General features: G+C 40.0%; 1 protein-coding gene across 2 annotated transcripts in view; it reads right to left on the reverse strand.

The window, feature by feature from the left end:
- Positions 1-21,886, reverse strand: part of ZNF648 (zinc finger protein 648) — a 35,485-nt gene extending 13,599 nt beyond the window's left edge. For both annotated transcript variants that reach the window (XM_067714568.1, XM_067714563.1), the window contains exon 1: positions 19,122-21,886. In XM_067714568.1, coding sequence (XP_067570669.1) covers positions 20,050-21,723 — 1,674 coding nt within the window. In that variant the 5' untranslated portion in view covers positions 21,724-21,886 and the 3' untranslated portion in view covers positions 19,122-20,049. The remainder of the gene's footprint in view (positions 1-19,121) is intronic.
- Between the last annotated feature and the right edge of the window lie 864 nt (positions 21,887-22,750).

Raw genomic sequence — 22,750 nt, forward strand, 5'->3', positions numbered from 1 at the left:
TCAAAATATCAGAATAGGGTATACTTTTGGGAATCAGACAGCATATTGCTAATAAGACAACCTGTGTATGTGATTGCAAAATTCTACAGACAGTCTTAAAGAAGTTATCACTTGGTCCATATTCATATCCTACGCTTACTGCAGCTTCATATTTTCTCTTTAGCAAGGTTTGTAGGAGGACATTGTTACTCTTGCTGACATTATCTTAGAACAGGTAAGGCTATACATTGTCATACCTCTCTTTTTTCCAATGAGAAATAACCTCAAAACTGGCATGGCCCAAGATCTATGCTAAGAAAATTAAGCTTCTTTAAAATTTGACTTCCAGCAAAGTTTAATATATGTGTACTATATGTGTAACTCATGCTGCTTTGAAGTTGAATTTGTGGTTATTCCACTGAGTCTATATTAAAATAATTCCCTGGTTGTATTTATTATGCTCATTGGATTTGGTGATTTATTATTAAACTTCTTAGAGTTCATTATGTTTATTGCTCCAGTCCTCTCTGAAGGAAACTGGGGAATTGTCTTCCTCATCCTTAATTAGGAAATCATAAAATGCAATTCTGAGAACATGGGAACTGTTTTCCTTCACTCAGTAAGACTGACCCACCAAGTTTATTAAATAAAAATGCCTCATGATACCAGATAAAAAGTTTTATCTTTACTATTAACATGTAAAAGGATATTCTGTTAAATAGCAAATCAGCTTTTCTCAACTCCTGGTTCCTCATTTTATATTTTTAAGGGCAGAAAGGTTATTGTTTTTTTTTTTTCCCTCTGCTAAAAACATACTTTTCTTTTTAAATGACAAAATTGTGTTGTTATAAATATCCTATTAGTGTGCTAGGACTTCTATAAGAAAATACCACAAATTGGGTGGCTTAAACAACAGAAATTTATTGTCTCACAGTTCTGGAGGCTGGAAGCCTGAGATCAAGGTGAGTTCAGGGTTGGTCTTTCTGAGGGTTGTGAAGGGAATTCTGTTACAGGCCTCTCTCCTTAGCTTGTAGATGGCCATCTTCTCCCTATATATGTCTGACTGTGTCCAATTTTCCCCTTTTTATAGGGACATCAGTCTAAGAACTTCATTTGAACTGTAAGTCTTTACAGAGTAAAGTTAAGTCAAGTCATATTCTGAGGTACTGGGGGTTAGGCCTCCAACATTATTTCTTTTGGAGGGACACAATACAACCCAGAACAAATGTCATCATGGAAAATATCCTACAATGTTAGTTACTTGTCCAGCAACATTTCTGATTTATTAAAAGGAGATGGAATTATCTTTGCAACCAATTTTTCTTCTTTCTTTTTTTTCCCTACATTTTAAGCAGAGAAGATAACATGGTCTCAAAATATATACAGTAAAAATGGTCAAAACCAGAGAGAAACAGACAAGTCCATAATCGCAATGGGAGTTTTTTATACATATCTCTTTTAGCAACTTATAGAACAAGCAGTCAAAAACTTAAGGATATAATACCAGGAAAGAATAATCAAGAAACTTGACTTAATGGACAAATATAGAACATTCTACCCAAGACTTCAGAATATACTTTCTTTTCAAACACACATAAAACATCTACAGAAATTTGCCATAAACTGGCCCATGAAGAAAGTCTCATCAACGTTCAAATGAATGAAATCATATAGACTAGATAAAATATATTATTGACCCTGATGCAGGTAAGCTAGAAATGAATAATGAAAGGTAACCACAAAATTCTCATATATTTGGAAATTTAGCACATATTCTAATAACCCATGGTCAAAGAAGAAATGATAACAAATTAGGAAATATTTTGAATTGAACAATATGAAAACGTACAATCCAATTTTGTACAATTTAGCTAAAGAAATCCTTAGAAGGAAATTTATAGCTTAAAGCCATATAGTAGAAATGAAGAAAGACTGAAAATTAATGAGCAAGAATTCTACCCTTCTAGAGAGGTTATAAAAGGACTAAAAAATAAGCACAAGAAAAGTAGAAGATGAGTGAAGTCAGACAGAGAAAGACAAATATCATATGATATTGCTTATATGTGGAATTAAAAAAAAAGGGTACAAATGAACTTATCTACAAAACAGAAATAGAGTTACAGATGTAGAAAATAAACTTGTGGTTACCAGGAGGTAAGCGAGGGAGGGATAAATTGGAAGATTGGGATTGACATATACACATTACTATATATAAAATAGGTAACTAATGGGGACCTATGGTATAGCACAGGGAACACTACTTGATACTCTGTAATGGCCTGTATGGGAGAAGAATCTGGAAAAGAGTGGATATATGTATATGTATGACAGATTCACTTTGCTGTACACCTGAAACTAACACAACATTGTAAATCAACTATACGCCAAAAAAAAGAAAAAAAAAGCGACTTGCCAAGGGGCAGTGGGCAGGGGGGAAGAAAAGTGGAAGCAATGAAATAGTAAAGGTAAGAGAGAATCAGATAGAAAACACATATATAGTAGAGAATCAACAAAACAAAACAAAAAATTTAAGGACTAATAAAATTAACAAGCCTCTGGTGTGACTTTTCAAAAAAAAAAAGACAAATGTCTAATATAAGGAATGAAAAAAGAGACCACACTACAGATCCTGCACACATTAAACATATGGTAAGAGGAGGACCTAAGAAACTCCTTCAGACAGAAATTCTTAATGTCTTATTCTCTCCACTCACTAGCTCAGAGGAACTGCCCAAATTACTGCTTAAAATAGGTGGATTATTGGATAGACTTTTATCCTATAGATTTCTTGGCAGCAATAATATGTGAGCCCTCTCCTAATAATTAATGCAAATGAGGGCCACAGGAAGTTCCTACAATTAAATTTTGGGGGTAATCCTCAAGTCTCCTTTAAATCAATAGTGTCTATTCTTTTTTCTCACTAAAATGTAATTAATTCTCTCAACACATAGTAAAAGAGACCAATTTTTTAGTTTCACTCTCTTTTTTGTGGAGGTGGAGTCAGTACAGGTACAAACAAAAATGCCATTAAGAGGCCAAATGTTAGAGAAATGTAAATTAATTTTTCCCTGAATAATTAAAGTTCTTTTATTATACAAGCATAACTTGAAATATTGAACTAAGGGAGCCATTAGCAAGAGGCTGGTAATTTTATATAGAAGTGGTAATGAACTTTAACATATGTAACTCAGCAATATGCAACTTTTGTATTCTTAAATTACTTTTTAACCTTTGAGAGAATTTCCAGTTTTATCCTTGCATACATCAAGATAACAGCCAATGACTTAGCACTACAGAATATCTGGGTTCAACATGGCATCACTTGTGGCTCTACATGCTCCTTACTAGACTGACATTTCCATAAAATTAGGAATACATTTATGAAAAGAAGAGGCATTAGTTTTCTGTGGATAAGTATTTTTTCAGAAGCTCTGATTTAAAGTTGCTTTGGTGTGTCCAGAAGCTGAGATATATGCAGAGTTGTAGGAACAGGTTTGGCTGGTCAGGTGCTTTCTGTATGGGGCCTGTAATTCATCAGGAAAATGAAAAACTTTGAGTTTTGCTTTTTGGACAAAGCAAAAGGTACAAGAAAGTTCAAAGAATAATACAGCAAACACCCACATATCTGCTACCCAGAACTAACCAAAATTAACATTTAGTAATATTTTCTTCAGATCGTACTCTCTCTTTGGAGGGGAAGGGGCAAAGAAATAAAACTTTACAAATTAAGTTAAGCTCTGTATAATCTCTTTTCTGGTACTTGTCTCCTCCATCCCTCCCAGAGGCAAGCACCAGGATTTTGTTGTCTAGGCAGTGCTTTTGTTTTTAGGGCAGATTTAAATATCCATAAATAATAGTATTGTGTCTTTATTGTTTTCCAACTTCTTTTTTTCACTCAACATTTTCTAAACCTACCCATGTAGATACTTACAGCTCTGTTTCATTCATTTTAACTGCTATTTAGTACCCCATCATATGAATAAAAGACAGTTGATCTTTTCTCTTACTGATGGACATTCAGGATGTTTGCAGATTTTTGCCACTACAAATCAATTTGCGGTTAACATACATATCTATATATATCCTCGTGCATATTTGAATTTCTTAAGACCAGCGGTCTCCTACTGTGTTCATCAGGCTGCCCTATCAAGAAAATATTTAACTGCCTATCCCCAACATTTCTATATTTATCTATAAATTATATAAATGCTCTATCATACTAATATACAATATCCACTGTAAAATGTAAATTTTTTTCTTAAAAGATAAAATAAATAAATACAAAGTTCTATTATTTTCTTCCCACATCCCATTTGAACTGCTGGGGTACAGGATATGAACATGTTCACCTTTACTTATATTACTATCATTATTATTATATTATATTATTATTATGTATCTACAATACAATATAATACATTATTATTACGTTACTCTCCAAAGAACTGTACTAATTTGCATCCTTTCTAGCAGAGTATGAAAATTTCCATTTTCCTACAACCTTAATAATACTTGATATGAACAGATGCTTTAAACATTTTATTTTGAAAAAATTTTCAAACCAGCAAAGTTGCTAGACTGTTACAATGACCTCCTATATAAGCTTCATCTAGATTCACCAATTATTAATACTTTGCTACTTTTACTTTCTTTCTCTCTCTCTCTTCTTTCCTCCCTCCCCTCCTTCCCTTCATATGCATTTATGTTTTATTTCCATAATTTTTTCCTGAGCCATTTAAAAATAAGTTGCAGAAAGTATGACCTGTTAGCCCCAAGTACTCCCACATGTAGATCCCAAGAACAAAGACATTCTCTTATGTAACCATGGTACAATGATCAAATTCAGGAAACTTAACATTGCTAAAGAACTATAACATTTCACCAATTCTCCCACTTAAGTCCTTTTTAGCAATTTTTTTTCTGACCCAGCACACATGTTGCCTTTGTCATTTCTCTTTAGTCTCTTTTAATCCTGAACAGTTCCTTAGATATTATTTTTCATGATATTGACATATTTGAAGAGTACAGGCCAGTTATTTTGTTTCCTGTTCCTAAATTTGGATTTGCTTGATGATTTACACATGATTAGATGGGGTTATGTATTTTTGGCAGGAATACTATATAAGTGATATTGTGTTCTCAGTGAATCACATCAGGAGGTTGTCAGATTTTCTTAAGTTTTGCCAATCTAATGTACAAGAAATGAAATTGCATTTTATTTTGAATTTCCTTGATTACTTATAAGGTTGAGCATCTTTTCCTTGGATGTTCAAGTTACTTCTTTTAAAGTTGTTTAATAATCTTTGCCTATTTTTCTTTTGAGTTTTTTTTATTGATTCATCTGAGTTATTTATAGTCACACGAGTCATAAATGTTCTCCCAAAGTGTCACCTGTCTTTTATATTTACTTATGCTACCCTTTGTTTTACAGATCTTTAAAGTTTTAATGTAGTCTAATTCTACCAATTTTCCTTTATGATCCCTTTTGTTGTCTTGTTAAAAAAAATCTCTCTGGTGCTGTAAAGATATCTTACATTTACTTCTTACAGTTTTAACCTCTGTTTTTCATATTTAGGTATTTAATCATTTATATTATAGGGAAGAAATTAATTTTTTTCTATATGTGTATCCAGTTATCCCAACACCATTACTGAATAAGTTGACCTTTTGCCACTGATTTGTAATATCCGCTCTATCACATACTAAGAGCCTACACATGCTTAGATCTTTTTCTGGGCTCTCTGTTCTGTTTTATTAATCTATTTGTCTATCCTTACATCAATGTAAAACTGACTTAATTACTCTAAAATGACTTGCTGTGTCATATGTCTTACTAACTACTCAGGCTACTCCTCCTCCTCTTGTTTCTTTTTATCCTCCCCAAATTATTTTGGCTGTCTGTGGTCCTTTAACTCTTCCATATACGTTTTCAAATCAGTTTTTCAAGGTCCTTAAAACATTCATATTGAGGTTTTCATTGGAAGTGCAATGACTTTACAGAGTGTTACAGATAACTTAATCTTTATGCTATTGAGTCCTTCCATCCATAAGCATGAATCTGATCTACCTTGTATTAAATCAGGTCCTATGTTATACTTTTTTTTTTTTTTTTTTTCCATATGCGGGCCTCTCACTGCCGTGGCCTCCCCAGTTGCGGAGCACAGGCTCCGGACGCGCAGGCTCAGCGGCCACGGCTCACGGGCCCAGCCGCTCCGCGGCATGTGGGATCTTCCCAGACCGGGGCACGAACCCGCGTCCCCTGCATCGGCAGGCGGACTCTCAACCACTGCGCCACCAGGGAAGCCCCCCTATGTTATACCCTTAAATAACATTTTATAATTGTCTCCATGAGTCCTGCTCATATTTTACTGGCTTTTATTCCTAGAGATCACTGCTAATGTGAATGTTATCTGTTTTTGTTACATTTTAAAGTTGATTATTGCTGGTGTATAGAAATCTATTGATTTTTATAGGCTTATCTTGTGTTTAGTTCCAATGGCTTGTCTGTCCATCTTTCTTTTTTTTTTTTTTTTACTTTTTTTAGACAGATCTATCATCTACAAACAAAGACAGTTTTGTCTTTCTTTCAAACTTTTATACTTTTTTCTTAACTTATAGCATCACATGGTTCCTCAAATAGTGTTGAGTAGTAATAATCATAATGAGAGGCATCCTTGTCTTGTTCCAGACCTTAAAGAGTTTCACCATTATGATGTTGGTTGTAGCTTCTTATTAGGTAACTGTAGCAGACATTTTTGGTACCCAGCAAAGTTCACTATAGTTCAGCTGCACCTATAGTGAACATTGTTGACTCAGGCTAACAATATCTCACCTCAAGCATATGCCATATATCTCTGGGGTTTTGTTTTCATTTTTAGTTTTCCCCGATGGGCTTCTCTGCAATAGTAGGGCTTTTCAAAAACCATAGGAGTCCACTCAGTCCTTGTGTGGAGATGCTACATAGAAGTGCTGGGCTAGAGGTTACCCCTGAATCAATGGTGAATGGGAGCTCAAGGATGGATGTCCTGGCTTCTAGTCTTTCCTTCCTCTGATGCACGATTTTTTCTATGCTTCTAAGGATCCCAGTGGTATTGAGATGTTGTGGTTTATAACAGTGATATTGATAACACATTTATATTGGCTCACCTTCTTTGCTTGTTTCATTTTCTCTGCGACCTCACTGCTGCCACCCGGAATCACCTCCCAAATAAAGTACTCAATACTTTGTTACTCTTCTGAAGCTTTGTTTTCAAGGAACTCTAAAAAAGTGTCTATTTTGTGGTTTTTATCATGAATTTCTAGTGAATTTTCTTGAATATGTTTTCTATCACACCTGTTAAGAAGATCCTATGTTGCTTTTTGTTTAATTAATGTGGTCAATTACTTCAATAAAATTTCTTGATGTGGAAACACCTTTTCATTTGGGGGGATAAAAACCCTTCTAGTCAAAATGTGTTAGTTTTGTTTCATTGTTGGTTTCTTGGCTTTTGGATTTTCTTTTTTCCTGCTGGATTTGGCTTCCTAATATTTATTTAGGATTTTTGAATTTATAAGTGAGATTTGGCCATACTTTTCTTTCTTTATATTATTCTAATCCAGTCTTGATATAAATTTGCCTTTTCTCTTTCATTTTCTAGGATGACTTGCATTAGAAAAGGATTACGTATTCTTTGTAGATTTAGTGTAAAACCACATAAGCCTGAAGTCTTTTTTTTTAGGTTGAAGGAAAGAGAGTAAGGCTTCAAATAACAGATTAAATTTTAGTGGTTATTATTTTATTTTTTATCTTCTTGAGGCCATTTTGATGACTTATATTCTTCTAGAAATTTTTCCATTTAAGTTTTTAAATATATGGGCATCAGTTTAATTTTTCAAAATATTTATTCTAGTTTTTAAATTTCCTACTGAAATGTAATTTTGATTTTTTTCATTTCTAATGTTTTCATGCTCTCCTTCCTTTTGCCTTTGTCCATCTTGCTAATGCTTTATCTTTTCGTTTAGTGTTTTCAAAGAACCAGCTTCTCATGGTGATTTTTTTTCTGTTTTCTAGATTATTAATTTTCCCCTATCTTGATCATATTCTGGGTTAGTGGCTTTATCTGCTTCTACCTACTATTCCAGGTATACAGCTTTACATCAGCCATCTCACAGGCTGTGGTCACATATTCTTCCAGCCCAGCTGCATTTTTATTTCATTTATGCTTTGAGAATTATACTCCCAGCCACTTTTGCCAATTCTCTGACCCAGAATCCAACAACTATACACCTTTAGCCCTAATCACTGCATTTTGTTTCTATTCAGATATGGTCCATGAGGATTTGTATCTTGCTTTGGAATATAGCTATATTTTAATTGTTTTCTTTTATTATATTTTATCTATCATGCACTGCCATGTATTTTGGGAGTGGTAGTTAAAGTATAAACTCACAGTACAATCTTGACTAAAAAAACAGGCAACTACAGTTCTAATTCTTTTTAGAATTTAAAACTGTTTAACTGTTTAGAAAAACAAATAACTTTGTAGTTCCTAGAGTAAATTTTAACTAATTCTATGAACAAAACTGATCTCTTTTTTTCCCCTTGGAATGTTTAAAAAACTAAAATGAAGCTATATCTGTTTAGAATATCTACTTAGGAAGTATGTAAGAATGAAGGACGAGAACCTCAACAAAAATCCAAAAACAAATGCTTAGCCCATTGGCCCAAGGATGGGTATAGAGGTAGCATGGCAGTCAGAGATGTCCAGGTCACAGAGAAATCATCTTCAGATGAAACCAGCCTGAGCCTGGGGAAGATACATCAGAAATTCAGCCTCCAGGAACTCTCCTACACTGTTGATGGGAATGTAAATTAGTGCAGCCACTATGGAGGTTTCTTAATAAACTAAAAATAGGGACTTCCCTGGCAGTCCAGTGGTTAAGACTTTGTGATTCCACTGCAGGGGGGCACGGGTTTGATCCCTGATCAGGCAACTAAAATCCCACATGCTGCACAACATGGCCAAAATAAAATAAATAAAATATATTAAAAAAACGAAAAATAGAGTTACTATATGATTTGGCAATCCCACTCTTGGGCATATATCTGGAGAAAACTCTAATTCAAAAAGATACATGCACCCTGATGTTCATTGCAGCACTATTTACAATAGCCAAGACATGGAAGCAACCTAAATGCCCACTGACAGATGAATGGATAAAGAAGATGTGGTATATATACACAATAGAATACCACTCAGCCACAAAAAAAGAATGAAATAATGCCATTTGCAGCAACATAGATGGACCTAGAGATTATCATACGAAGTGAAGTCAGACAGAGAAAGACAAATATCATATGATATCACTTATATGTGGAATCTAAAAAAATGAACTTATTTGCAAAACAGAAGCAGACTCACAGACATAGAAAACAAACTTATGGTTACCAAAGAGGAAAGGGGGGAGGGATAAATTAGGAGCTTGGGATTAACAGAAACACACTACTATGTAATAAAATAGATAAACAACACGGTCCTACTACATAGCACAGGGAACTATATTCAACATCTTATAATAACCTATAATGGAAAAGAATTTGAACAATTACATAGATAGATAGTATATCTGAATCACTTTGCTGTACACCTGAAACCAACACAACATTGTAAACCAACTATACTTCAATGAAAAAAAGAAAGAAATCCAGCCTCCATCTGGAAGTTCAAGAAGAGTACTTGCTACCCTCCAGAGCTGGCTATATCTTGGGTGGGGCGCTCTCAGGTAAGCAAGAGCTCCTAGTATAACTTGAGTGAGAAGATGACGACACCTATGAAACTTACTACCACTCGCGGAGAGAAACCACCGCAGGACTCTGTCCTTCTAGTACCCATCTTGACACACAGTGTGAGGAGGAAGACCTGGAAACATATTCCTCTGAGCACTCAGAAGAGCTTCAGGGAGAGCCTATTGGGGATGATGGACATATCCTTATTGCCTTATTTGATGATGAAGACCTAGAGCCACTCTCTGGAGAAGATTGCTCCGATCAACCTAAGAACTGTGGGACAGCTTTTCAGGAGATTACAGGACTTCAGGCGTATAAGCAGAACAATTTAGCGGAATGTTTCCACTGCTGCCCCATTTGTAGTAGGGAATTCTTCCAGGCTGCCAACCTACACGTGCACAAATTGTTTCACTCTAGGGATGGGACACAGAAGTGCCCTGAATGTCATAAAGGTTTCATCTACACAGCAGATGTGTGGAGGCACCTGTGTAACATGCACTGGATGGAACACTCAAAAATGGTTGTAGAAATGGTACCCTGAGAATCCCTGGTCCACTGCGTACCTGAACCATCACAGTTCAGATGATGGAAACAAAGAAAAGAAAGGCTCCAAACCATACACCTATCTGTCCTGTTTGTCGTAAGGGGTTCTGCAAACCAAATCTTCTATGGAAACATAAGGTGATCTATTGGCAGGACAAGCCATACAAGTGCCAAGAATGTGGCATGGCCTTTGTACCACTGGTCAGGTTAAAAAGACACCGACAAACACACTACAGAGGGCGCCCCTTCTACTGTGTTGAATGTGGAGGGACCTCCCCTGGTTGAAACCCCTGCAAGGCCATCAGCGGATTCATACAGGAGAGAAACCACACTCCTGTGCTTCCTGCGATCATTCCTTCACTGAGTCAGGCGCTCTGAGGAGGCACAATGGACTCATAGAGCAGAGGAATCCTAGTGGCTAGGACTGTTAAGTTTATCATCACCTTTTGGTTTTGTCTCCATTAAGATTTCATGTTGCCAGCTTTCCAATATAGTCATTAACTTAGTCCAGGTTTTTTCCCCAGACCCTGCTTCCTCATGGATGGCTTAAAATAAATCTAAGAACGTGGGGGGTTTTTTTCCCCTTAGAAATGCCATAGTCATTTCTAGCAGGAGTAAAGAAGTAGGTATTTACAAGTACAGATAACAGTTTTCAATGACAGAACTAAATGAAGTTTTTGGTTGGCAGACTCCTTATCAAGAAGCCTCTGGCTCTTTTCATAATTTGGTGCTCCGCTTGGTCCTTTAAGGACTAGTCCTTATTGGAGTTTTCCATAGTTGTAACCCCTCTGCAGGTTTGCATGCAGTTCAGGATGCAAAGGTAGACTCTTTCCTAGAGTACACTAGTAATTTGGTTAGCCTTGTCACTGTTGCAAATTTTTCAAAAAAGTATTTGTTTTTCTTAAAAGCTATGACAATACTTTAGTGAGATGAACCTGTACTTTTTTCAAACTACATATACCATTTTATAATTACAAGAATAATTGTTACCTTTATAAGAGAGAACATGACTAATTTAACATGTTAATTTAACATGACTAATTATAAGTTAATTTACTAATTTATACTCGTAATAAATTCATTTCAGCATTCGAAGAAATATGTTTATCCCTTTGGAGTATGAATTGTCTCAGTCATCTTCTGTGTGATTTTCCCTTTGTAAAATCCCCTAAAAGATAGTCTTTGATGAGGATTACTTTGTAAGTCTGTTGCAGCCCTTTCCTATTGTAACTGACTTAAGTTCCTGGGTATTGGTGCTGGACACATATTTGGAAGAGGAATCTAACAGAGATTCTTAATTCCTGTCCAGTTGATGGACTTTATAAGGTCTGTGACTCTGAAATCATAACACAAAACATCAATAATGTGGGTTTTTTGGATAGGATCCATAGCTTTCATTGAATTCTCCAAAAGCCTGTGATTCAAGGAAAGGTTCAGAACTGCTTTAAAAGATTTTGGGAATGACTTCCAGACTCATCACTCTAGTTTCATCTTTAGTTCTTTACCGCTTCTCTTCAGGACTGCTGTATCATTACAAAAGCATCATCTTTAATATGCCTCTAATAAATGCTTTCTTTTACATTTGTGAAAATATTGGCAGTAATCTCTTTTGCATGGTGTAAGGGTGTTTTAAGATCTTTTGAAATATGATGGAAGGAGAAGAATTTGGAAAATTGCATGCTAAGATTGAAAACTTTTTTTTCTTTTATATTTGCCCAGATAATAAGTGGCAATGGTAGAAAACAAGTTACAATAAGGAGTAATGGTGCTGGAAAGACTTGAAAGCTTAAATACATCATTTAATTGAGATGGAAATGGGAATTATGAATGGCTCTTAGAAGACAGAAACAGCTATAGATCGAGAATTGAAGCAATTCTAAAATTAAAGTAATGTTATTAGTATAAAAAGAAAATGTAAAAATTTTCATTTCTGAGATCTAAGTATTTTATTTAAATCTACCATAACTTCTGAAATTAATAGAGCTAATTAAAGTTATGACTGTTAGTGACTTTAAAGATTAGAAATCAAACTTCACACAAAAATGAAAAAGAGGATCTGGTAGAATGAAAAGAACTCTGGACTGCCGTTAAAAGCTGTGTAACTTGCAGCTTTCTCCCTTGCAAAATAAGTGATCTCTAAGGCCCGCTGTAGTGCCAAAGTTTCTTTAAGTGACAGGAAAATTATACTTTCACTGACCTTTCAGCTACCTTAAGTGAAAAATTGTTTATCACTTAATATTCATAGTTGTCAGAAGACCCCTGATACTATTTGTTGCGCATCAGGGTAGTAAGCTGAACGATGGCCATCTAAAGATATCGCGTGGATAGATGTTACCTTCTCAGGAAAAAGGGTCTTTGCAGATGTGATTAAGGATTTTGAGATGGGGAGATTTCCTGGATTATCCAACTGGGCCCTAAATGCCATCATAGTGTCCTTATAAAGAGAGGCAGACAAAGATTTGACAGAAAAGGAGGAGACATTGTGACTATGGAGACAGAGATTGGAAGGATGCAGCCACAAGCCAAAGAAGCCGGCAGCTGCCAGAAGCCGGAAAAGAGAAGGAATGGATTCTCCCCTAAAGCCTTAAGAGGGAACTCAGCCCTAAAGACACTTTGATTTTAGCTCTAATTTCAGACTTCTGGCTTCCAGAATACTGAGAAAGTAAATTCTGTTGTTTTAAGCCACTGAGGTTGTGGTACTTTGTTACAGCAGCCACAGGAAACTAATACAAGTGGTTTAAACACACACCCACACAGACATCCAGGCATCATGATTGTGAACATCGTTATACTGGGGGAAACAAGATGCACACTAACTACACTTCTGCGTTGTCTGTTTCGAGTTATAGATGTTCCAGGCTGACATAAATAATTACATATCAATTTCCAGATGGATGTCTTATGATTCGAGGAGCACTTGGAGGGTGCCTCTCCCAAATATCTCCTTCCGTTGACGCCTACAATCCCTTTTTAATTTTTAAAAATTTTTTGGTTGACAGTTCACTTGGCAATGAGGCCTATGACAGAGATGTAGGCCAGCTGAGCTTCTGCCAACCTTAACAGTGACCTGAGTGGGGGGGGGGGGGGGGATGACAGGAAGTGGAGATGCTTTTCAACCCCTCTGTCAATTTCCTTAGGGCAGAAATCAGGGCTGAGGGTGACATCGAGTGACTGCTCTCTAATTGATTAGGGGCAAGTTGTTCTCTAGCGTTTGTGACCTATTCCTGGGTCACAAATTGCCAACCAAAACTTATCATCTTAAAACAACAAGTATTGATTATTTTACACAGTTTCCAAGAGCCAGGAATTTGGGAGCCACTTTGCTGGATGCTTGTGGCTGCAGGTCTCTCATGAGGTTTCAGTCAAGCAGTGGGCAGGTCTGCAGTCACCTGAACTCTCGACTGGGGCTAGAGGATCCCCTACGAGCTCACTGATGTGGCGGTTAGCAGCAGATTTCAGTTCCTCGCCACACGGGTTCTTCTGTAAGGCTACTCACAGCGTGGTAGCTGGTTTCCCCCATAGTGAGCGATGAGAGGGAGAGAGAGAGGGAGACAGACAGAGGAGAGCTGCAGAAGCCAGAGTGCTTTTTATGATCTAGCCTTAGAAGTTGTGCGCCAACATTTCCCCTTTATTCTATTCATTAGAACCAAGTCACTAAGTCTAGCCCACACGAAAGAGGAAATATTAGGCTCTACTTCTTGAAGGGAGGAGTGTTAAAGAATTGTGGGCATATTTTTATTAAAACTTTTTAAAATTCTTTTTTTAAATTTCAGTTTATGGAGGTATAATTGACATATAAAATTGTAAGATACTTAAGGTTTACAATGTGGTGATTTAATATATGCATACATTGTGAAAGGATTCCCCTCATCTAGTTAATTAACATATCTGTCACCTCACATATTTATCTTATTTTTTTTCTTTTGGTGAAAACATTTAAGTTCTACTCTCTTAGCATATTCCAATTATACAATACAGTGTTATCAACTATAGTCGCCATGTTTTACATAAACCCTCAGATCTTATTCGTCTTATAGCTGAAAGTTTGTACCCTTTGACCGACATCTCCCCAATTCTCCCACCCCCGAGTCCCTTGTCATCACCATTCTACTCTGTTTCTACGAGCTCAACTTTTTTAGTTTCCACATATAAGGATATCATACAGTGTTTGGCTCTCTCTGTCTGACTTATCTCACTTAGCATAATGTTCTCAACATGTCTACCCATGTTGTTACAAACAGTAGGATTTCCTTCATTGTCATCGCTGAAATAATATTCCACTGCATACATATACCACATCTTCTTTACCCATTTACCTGTTGATGGACACTTATGTGGATATATTTTTTAAACCACCACAATGATGGAAAATAAAAATGTAAGCAAGCATGATTTCTAAACCAAAAGGCAGGGGATTTGCTGCATGTTCTCCTTGTTGCAGGTTTGCAACCTATTTCTTGGAAGGGGTACACAGACTCTAGTGATTTAGTGACCCTTGCTTAACAATAATAGGCAAAGCTAAGATCTATTAATCTCACCTGCTTTCCTGGAAAGGAAAATTGTTGCAGACCCCACATGGGAATATTTCTCAAGGGTCTCCCATAACAGACCGGATTAATTGGGATAATGAATGTAGTGTCTGACCCCTAAAAATTGTTCACTAAATAGAAGTTATTATCCCGTCATCAAGCCTAATTGACTACACCTTTGAAATCTCAGGCATCTTCTCATTTAATGTATTATCCCCACTTGTCCTTGATTTCATCTGAACTATCAGACAGAATCCTTGCTTCCCTCCTGTTTTTCTTTAAATCTCAATCATAGATTATGTTTTATAGACACTCCATTCACTCATTGAGCCAATCTACTAACAGCCTGACACTCCTGAGATGAGTCAGTGAAACTCTGAGCCAATTTGACTGAGGAGAAAACAAGGAAAAGGAAGATTTTAAAATATTATCCAGCCATAGTGGAAAAATTTTAATTATACTGGCATGATTTTATACAGAATGGAAAGAGGGCAATTGATATAAAAAATGAGCTTCCCTCTCAACTTTAAAAAGATGCCTTTTTCTCTTTTGATGAAACACTGAGTCATTCTATCTCTGGCAATATTTTCATGGGTAATTGAGTCTGTAGTTCATAGTCTAGTTCTGAGCCTAGCAATGACATCTGCTTGAGTATTTTAGCAATTAAATTGATGCTTTACACAAAATTTCCTTCCAAGTAAGATTTTTTAAGGCCTACTTGGAACTCCTGGGTGATCTATTGTGTTCATATTGGGGGTACTATAGCTGCTCAGTGTGCGTGCATTTGGTTTATAAAATGTTGTGTAAATGCTGAGTGCCAAGATTCATTGCTGCTGTATTTTTCTGTGTCCAGCATAGGCACAGAATGTTTCTTTCCTCAGTGAGATGAAGTAATGGTAGGTCTTCAGGGAACCATCCTTCCTTTAGATTCAATTCCTTCCCTCTGACCAGGTTACTGACAGCTTTTCAAAGGAATTAATGATTAACAGCTGCCAACCCAGGGTCTCCCACACCCATTCTTAAGGAATTCACAGGTCTCCTTCCTAGAGTCACACCGTGGTTTCTGCTGTACTGTGTTTCAACCTTTATCTTCCCTTGAATTTATGATCATCCACTTTGAAAACGCATGTTATCAAGAATTTCAGGGTATTCCTCTGTACCAAACAGAAGCAGTTAGCTCTGTGGTTAAGAACACAGTCTCTGGAGCCAGGATGTCAAATCATTATTATGCTACTTTCTAGCTACGATATCTTGGGCAATATAACTTTTTTGTCTCTTGATTTCTGCATCTTAAAAATAGAATGTCTCTTGTACCGCAATGTTCATTGCAGCACTATTTACAATAGCCAGGACATGGAAGCAACCTAAATGTCCATCGACAGATGAATGGATAAAGAAGATGTGGCACATATATACAATGGAATATTACTCAGCCATAAAAAAAAAAGGAAACTGAGTTATTTGTAGTGAGGCGGATGGACCTAGAGTCTGTCATACAGAGTGAAGTAAGTCAGAAAGAGAAAAACAAATACCGTATGCTAACACATATATGTGGAATCTAAAAAATAATGGTTCTAATGAACCTAGGAGCAGGACAGGAATAAAGATGCAGACATAGAGAATGGACCTGAGGTCACAGTGCAGGGGAAGGGTAAGCTGGGACGAAGTGAGAGAGTAGCACTGACATATACACACTACCAAATGTAAAATAGATAGCTAGTGGGAAGCACCCACATAGCACAGGGAGATCAGCTCGGTGCTTTGTGACCACCTAGAGGGGTGGGATAGGGAGGGTGGGAGGGAGGCTCAAGAGGGAGGGGATATGGGGATATATGTATATATATAGCTGATTCACTTTGTTATACAGCAGAAACTAACACACCATTGTAAAGCAATTATACTCCAAGATGTTAAAAAAATACATAGAAAAAAAATAGAATGCCTCTTGATTTCTTCATCTTAAAAACAGAATAGAATAGAAAGGCTTACTTTAAAAATGAAACAGTTAATACATGAGAAACACTTAAAACAGTTCCTGGCACTGTAAGTGCCAACTCTTATCCAAAGGATGTGGATCATGGTGACTGTAGACTCTGGTGAATACATTAGGAGAATTTTTATTAAGTGAGAACTTACAAATGAACAGTTTTACTGGGCATATCCAAATTAACTCTGGCAAACTAAACAGTGGAAACAGCACTAGTCCAGAGAGAAATGTTAAATTTCTTCTATCACAATGAGGTCCCTGCTCTGATTTTAAATTACATACTAGGGAAGTAAGATTTGAGGTACAGTGGGTGTATAGAAAACCAGAAAAGTAGCTCAGCATCACTTGCAGGCAACAATCTGAGCCAGAATAACCAGTATTCTAGCATTGATTCTTCTTCAAATAGAGGATTCAACTGCCTCTAATTTGGAAGGCCAGGCTATTGGGCAGAATGTGTGTCAAGCCAGCCTGCAGCTGGTTGATTTCTCTGCTGGCCACTCCATGTGTTGCTGCCTTCTATGTGCACCATGGAATGGCCCTGTGACTATGGCAACAGGATTGCTTCCCCCGCCCCACCCGCAATACCTACTCAGCATGACGCTTGCAGCTGATGTAGTGAGAAAAGACTGTTTGGGACAATTTTCCTTTAAAAAGAAATGTGACCTCTTTATGTAATAAGCACTGAAGGATTAATGAAGTTCTCTTCGGCATATTATATAATATTCAGTACATTATACACCCTTATATTCCAGAAACACAGTACACAGCTCCAAATGTACCCAGCACAAGCTAAACGAGTTGGCCTATTAACTCACACTCTCATTCCAAAAGTATAACCACCTGGAAGCCATACCTAGATGCTGCATCTCATCTGCAGAAATGAACTTATGGGACACTTCAAAACTTGCTTGCTAGTTTGAGTCTACCATATCCAACTCAGGAGATGTTCCAGTAGTTTGTGCCTATTTTAAGTCTAGTTCTATTGTGATCTCATCCATATTGCCCACTTCTTATTCCTCTATTATTTGTTTATTAAATAATAAAATTTAAGCATCACCAGTATATTAATTATACTAGTGGTCCCAACTTAGCTGTGCACCAGAACACATGGGAAGCTTTACAAATTAGATTGCAAGGGGCTTCCCTGGTGGCACAGTGGTTAAGAATCCTCCTGCCAATGCAGGGGACATGGGTTCAAGCCCTGGTCTGGGAAGATCTCACATGCCGTGGAGCAACTAAGCCCATGCACCACAACTACTAAGCCTGTGCTCCAGAGCCTGCGAGCCACAACTCCTAAAGCCCGGGCTCCTGGAGCCAGTGCTCTACAACAAGAGAAGCCACTGCAATGAGAAGCCCGTGCACCACAATGAAGAGTAGTCCCCGCTCACAGCAGCTAGAGAAAGCCCGCGTGCAGCAACAAAGACCCAACGCAGCCAAAAATAAATAAATAAAATAAATAATAATAAAATAAAATAAAATTAGATTGCAAGATGCACTACAGACCTGTATCAATATTCAAGGCTAGGATTCAGCAAGTTTGTATGGTTAACAAACATCCCAGGTGATTTCTATACAGCCATTCTATGAACTGGTTTGGGGAACAACCACCTTAAGATATTACAGGCCAAACCCCAAATTTTAATTAGGAAAAGCTCTACTAACAACCACCTTAAGAAAAACGGAACACAAAGAAAAGGAAGAGTAACTTCAGTTTTCAAATGGACTACCCAGAAAAAAGTATACTATCCTTTGCTCTCTTCATAGTCACAAGGTTATGGCTGATTCTTATGACTTTTCTACCAATCTAATGCTTTTGAATTCAAAGCTCTTCTCCTGGGAGACTGATGCTCACCCTTATTACCCCGTTATTGTCATTCCTATTTTGCCAATTCAGATGCAGAAGCTGAATTCAAGGTCACGTCACTGGTGAATATGGAGATAGATGGATTAGGAACCCAACAACTGGCTCTCCAGCCAGACCCAGAACTGGCTAACTCTGTCGTTTGGACACGCAGATCTATCTGAGTCAACACACAAAACCTGCAGGCATGCTGTCAGAGCTCTAAGGTTACCTCTGTCAAACAAGGCATGACGCGTACGTATAGCAGTTCTCTCTGGACTCCACGTGTCAAGCGTAAGAACACTATTTAGCAGTCACTCCCTGGGGCCAAATCAGCTGAAATTCAAGGGAAATTCAGATTTGGCAGATTTGGGTGGCGATTTTAGGAATATAGCAAAGATATCCTCAGAAGGAGAGTGCAATACCTTTTTGTGGAGTACGTTCTTTAACTTTGGTAAGATGAGAAGTGTCCTTTACCTGTGTGCGTCAGCGGAACTCTGTGAAGTCACGGATTCCTCCCGCTTGAGGTCCAGAGCTAAGAACTACTGACTTTTAAACTATACAAAATCAATGTATGTAGCAGTACATCTCTAAGGATGGCTGTTAGTAATGCAAATTTCAGTTAACCTTGTTCGAGAATAACGGCGAGTCACGTAGGTTTTCAAACCTGTTTTTAATGACGGTGAAACAAGCTGATTGCACTTGGGCAAGGGGTCCTTTATTTTATTTACTTCACATTGGAGCTCTTGATCCTGGCAAGTTTAAATGAACCTAAAAGGCTTCCCGAACCATGGTCAAGCCCATAGGGAGAAATTTTGCATATGTCTCTGTAAATGGGCAGATTCCTCTGTAAATATAGCATGTGATTGAAGCTCCCGGGGTGGAAACAGGAGAAGAGGTAGCCAGAGAGGAGGCACCTGTGAATTTTGCGGGTGAGACTCTGATTAGTTCCAGTTACTAAGCTCCACTGTGAAGAGAAGCGGGCTTCTTCTTTTTCAGAGGCTAAGGCTGTTCTGGATTTCTAGGATAACTGGGTCCCAAATATAAGACATAAACGCCCCTCTCTTTAAGATAAAGGCCGTCTCTAATTCAAAGCCATGACTCAGAAAGACATTCCCCAGGGTAAACTCATTTCGTTAGGAAAGTGAAATGCTGAGCCATTTGGATGGGTTTGAGTTACCCCCAGGTATAATTTGCTGCTTTGGAAGATTCCTCCATAGAGACCACATCTGGGGATTCCTTTATTTACATAAAAACAGAAAAGTACCTTTCTCTAGACAGGACCAGCCTGGACCTTCTCGGTATTTGCATATGGCTTTGAGGGCAGAACGGGCTAGTTTGTTTCGTCACTGCATCCGAGGTCGGCCATGTCTTCACCTTCCCTGAGAGTCAGCTGATGGAGCCCTCACTCGTCCGAGGAGGAGGGGGGGATGGGCTCCTTCTTGCAGCTGCGGTGCTTGGCTCGGTGTCGTTGGAGGTGGTTGGAGCGGGTGAAGGCCTGGCCGCAGTCCTCACACTGGTAGGGCCTCTCCCCGTTGTGCACCCAAATGTGCTGGGCCAGCTCCGAGGCAATGCGGAAAGCCCTGCCGCACTCGGCGCAGAGGAACCCCTTCTTCCCGGAGTGGATCTGTTGGTGCCGCTTCAGGGTGGAGGAGCGCGCAAAGGCCTGGCCACACTGCGCGCAAGGAAAGGGCCTCTCGCCCGTGTGGATGCGCTGGTGGCGCGCGAGGCGCGAGGGCTGCGCAAAGGCCACGCCGCAGTCGGCGCACTTGAAGGGCCTCTGGCCCGTGTGCAGCGTCTGGTGCTCGATCAGGTTGGAGGATTTGGTGAAGCACTTGCCGCAGGTGGGGCAGGGGAAGGGCCGCTCGCCCGAGTGCACGCGTTGGTGCTCCATCATCCGACTGGCCACGGCGAACTGCCGGTCGCAGGTGGGGCAGCGGAAGGGCTTCTCGCCCAGGTGCGTGCGCTGGTGGCGCAGCAGCGACAGCGGCTTGTTGAAGGTCAGGCCGCACTCGGCACACGGGAAGGGCTTGTCGTTGCTGTGCATGTTGCGCTGGTGTTTGCGCAGATCGGAGGAGCGCACGAAGGCCTTGCCGCAGTCCGGGCAAGGGTAGGGTTTCTCGCCCGTGTGCGTGCGGATGTGCTTGCGGTGGTCCGAGGACCACGTGTAGGCTTTGTCGCAGAAGGGGCACCGGTAGGGTCGTTCGCCCGAGTGCACGCGCTGGTGCTGCTGGAGAGTGCCCCGGTGGGAGTACACCTTCCCGCACAGCTCGCACGCGTAAGGCTTGGCGCCAGGCGGCTTCTGGAAGGCCTGCCCGCCCCACCGGCGCTTGTGGGGACACGCCTCCCTCTGCCCGCCCTCCCCGGCGCCCGCCGGGTTCTGGTCCTTAAAGCCCTTCCGCACTTTGGCCAGCGCCTCCGCTGCCAGGTTGGCTGGGGTGGCCGACCCCTGGGCTGGTATATGTGTCTCCTGCGTGGAGGGGTCCCAACTGCCCGCCGCCTTGGGGACACAAGCTGGAGAGGAGCTGTCTGGGGACTTGTCTACCCCTTTCTGTGCACAGTAATATCTTCCAGAACCAGGGAAGTTGGATGGGATACCTAGAGCAGTGTCCAGGTTTGCCCTCCAGTCTCCATCATTGCCAGCAGGTAATGGGTCCCTAGGAGGTTGCACCTGACCGAACCCCTTGTGTGAGAAGCTGCTGGGGAGGCCACTGGGAGTTGTGCTTGCTCTGGGGGAGTCCTGAGTCAGGGTGATCTTTGACTCGTCTCTTTCCCAGCTGGCCTTCTTCCTAGGCATTGCCATGGGTTTCTTCCCCACGACTCCTGCACTAAAGGAGTCAGAGAATTTCTCTTCCTTTTTGTGGAACGGATGCTGCCGTGGCAAGTCAGTTTTGTCCTGAGTCCCTTGGGAGCTGAGCCTTGAATGGGCCCACTGACGAGTGTCACCAGTGCCCTCTTTGTCTCCTGCCTGTCCATGGTCCTCATCCTCACTCTCCAAGTTCATGCGTAGCATCCGGGGGTCATAGCTGCAGAGAGGAGATGCCTCACCCTGTCCATCCTGCGGGTCCACCTGTGCCATATGTGCAGGTCCTTCTGTCCCTGCTTCTCCGACACAGACCTTTACTTGGCTCAAGATACCTGCAAAAAGGAAAATCACAAAGAATGGACTTAATCACCTTCACGGCCACGGGGACTGAGTTCTCACTACAGATCTGTGTCCAGCTGGTAGCCGTTCCAGCCACATTGCTGCCCCTCACAGGCGAAGGAGGAGCTGGGCCCTGCTGAGAACTCCACAGTCACCCTTAATCCTTTGGAGGTCCCACTTGCCCGAAGCCCCAGGAGACAATGTTGTCAGGATGGCAAGCGTGGGGCATTTGTTGAGTGCCAGCTGTGCCCTGCCCTGCCCTTCCCAGGGGCTCAAACACCAACTGCTAGCCAGGTGGGTGCTCTGTGAGCCTGGGGAAGAGAGAGGGCAGGAAGCAAGGTCTGGTCCTCCTCGGACCTCTTAAACTGCCGTCCTGGTCGGGAAGCTGGAAACCAGGCCGGCTCTTGCCATGTCTGCTGGGAGTACCTCCCAGGCCCTGGACTGCGTGGGCCACCCCTTCCAAAGATAAGGACCAGCTCCTGGGAGAATGGGGGTGAGTCAGGAAGACACCAGTGTGTTCCCAAGAAGAAACCCAGCTGCCTCTCACTGCTTAAGGGGAGCTTCTCAGGCCTTTGCAGTGAGGACCCCCCTGCTGCTGGGTGGGGTAGACACATGCACCCAGGGAGAAAGGGATGCCCACCAACAGCTTGAACTATCTCTGAAGTATTGCTTCATCTTAACTGTTCATGAGAATGTAGATTCTATGTCATGTCTGTTTTAACGTAAAAACAGTGTTTTAAGTTACCTTCAGTTTAAACGTTTAACTTTTCCCCAGGTGTGCTGTATTTATCCCATGGCCTCATGTATTCCTGGCATACCCCCATAGGCTCCCATGGGTGTACATACCCCAACTTGAAAAGTATGGACTTAGGGTTTTGACAGCAAGGCATGAGACAAGGGAGGCTTTGAGTTGCATTTTCTGATTGATTTTATTTTAGCTTGAAGATACAAAGAAAGCCTG

The sequence above is a fragment of the Pseudorca crassidens genome, chromosome 2 (genome assembly GCF_039906515.1).
Source record: "Pseudorca crassidens isolate mPseCra1 chromosome 2, mPseCra1.hap1, whole genome shotgun sequence".
Taxonomy (NCBI): domain Eukaryota; kingdom Metazoa; phylum Chordata; class Mammalia; order Artiodactyla; family Delphinidae; genus Pseudorca; species Pseudorca crassidens.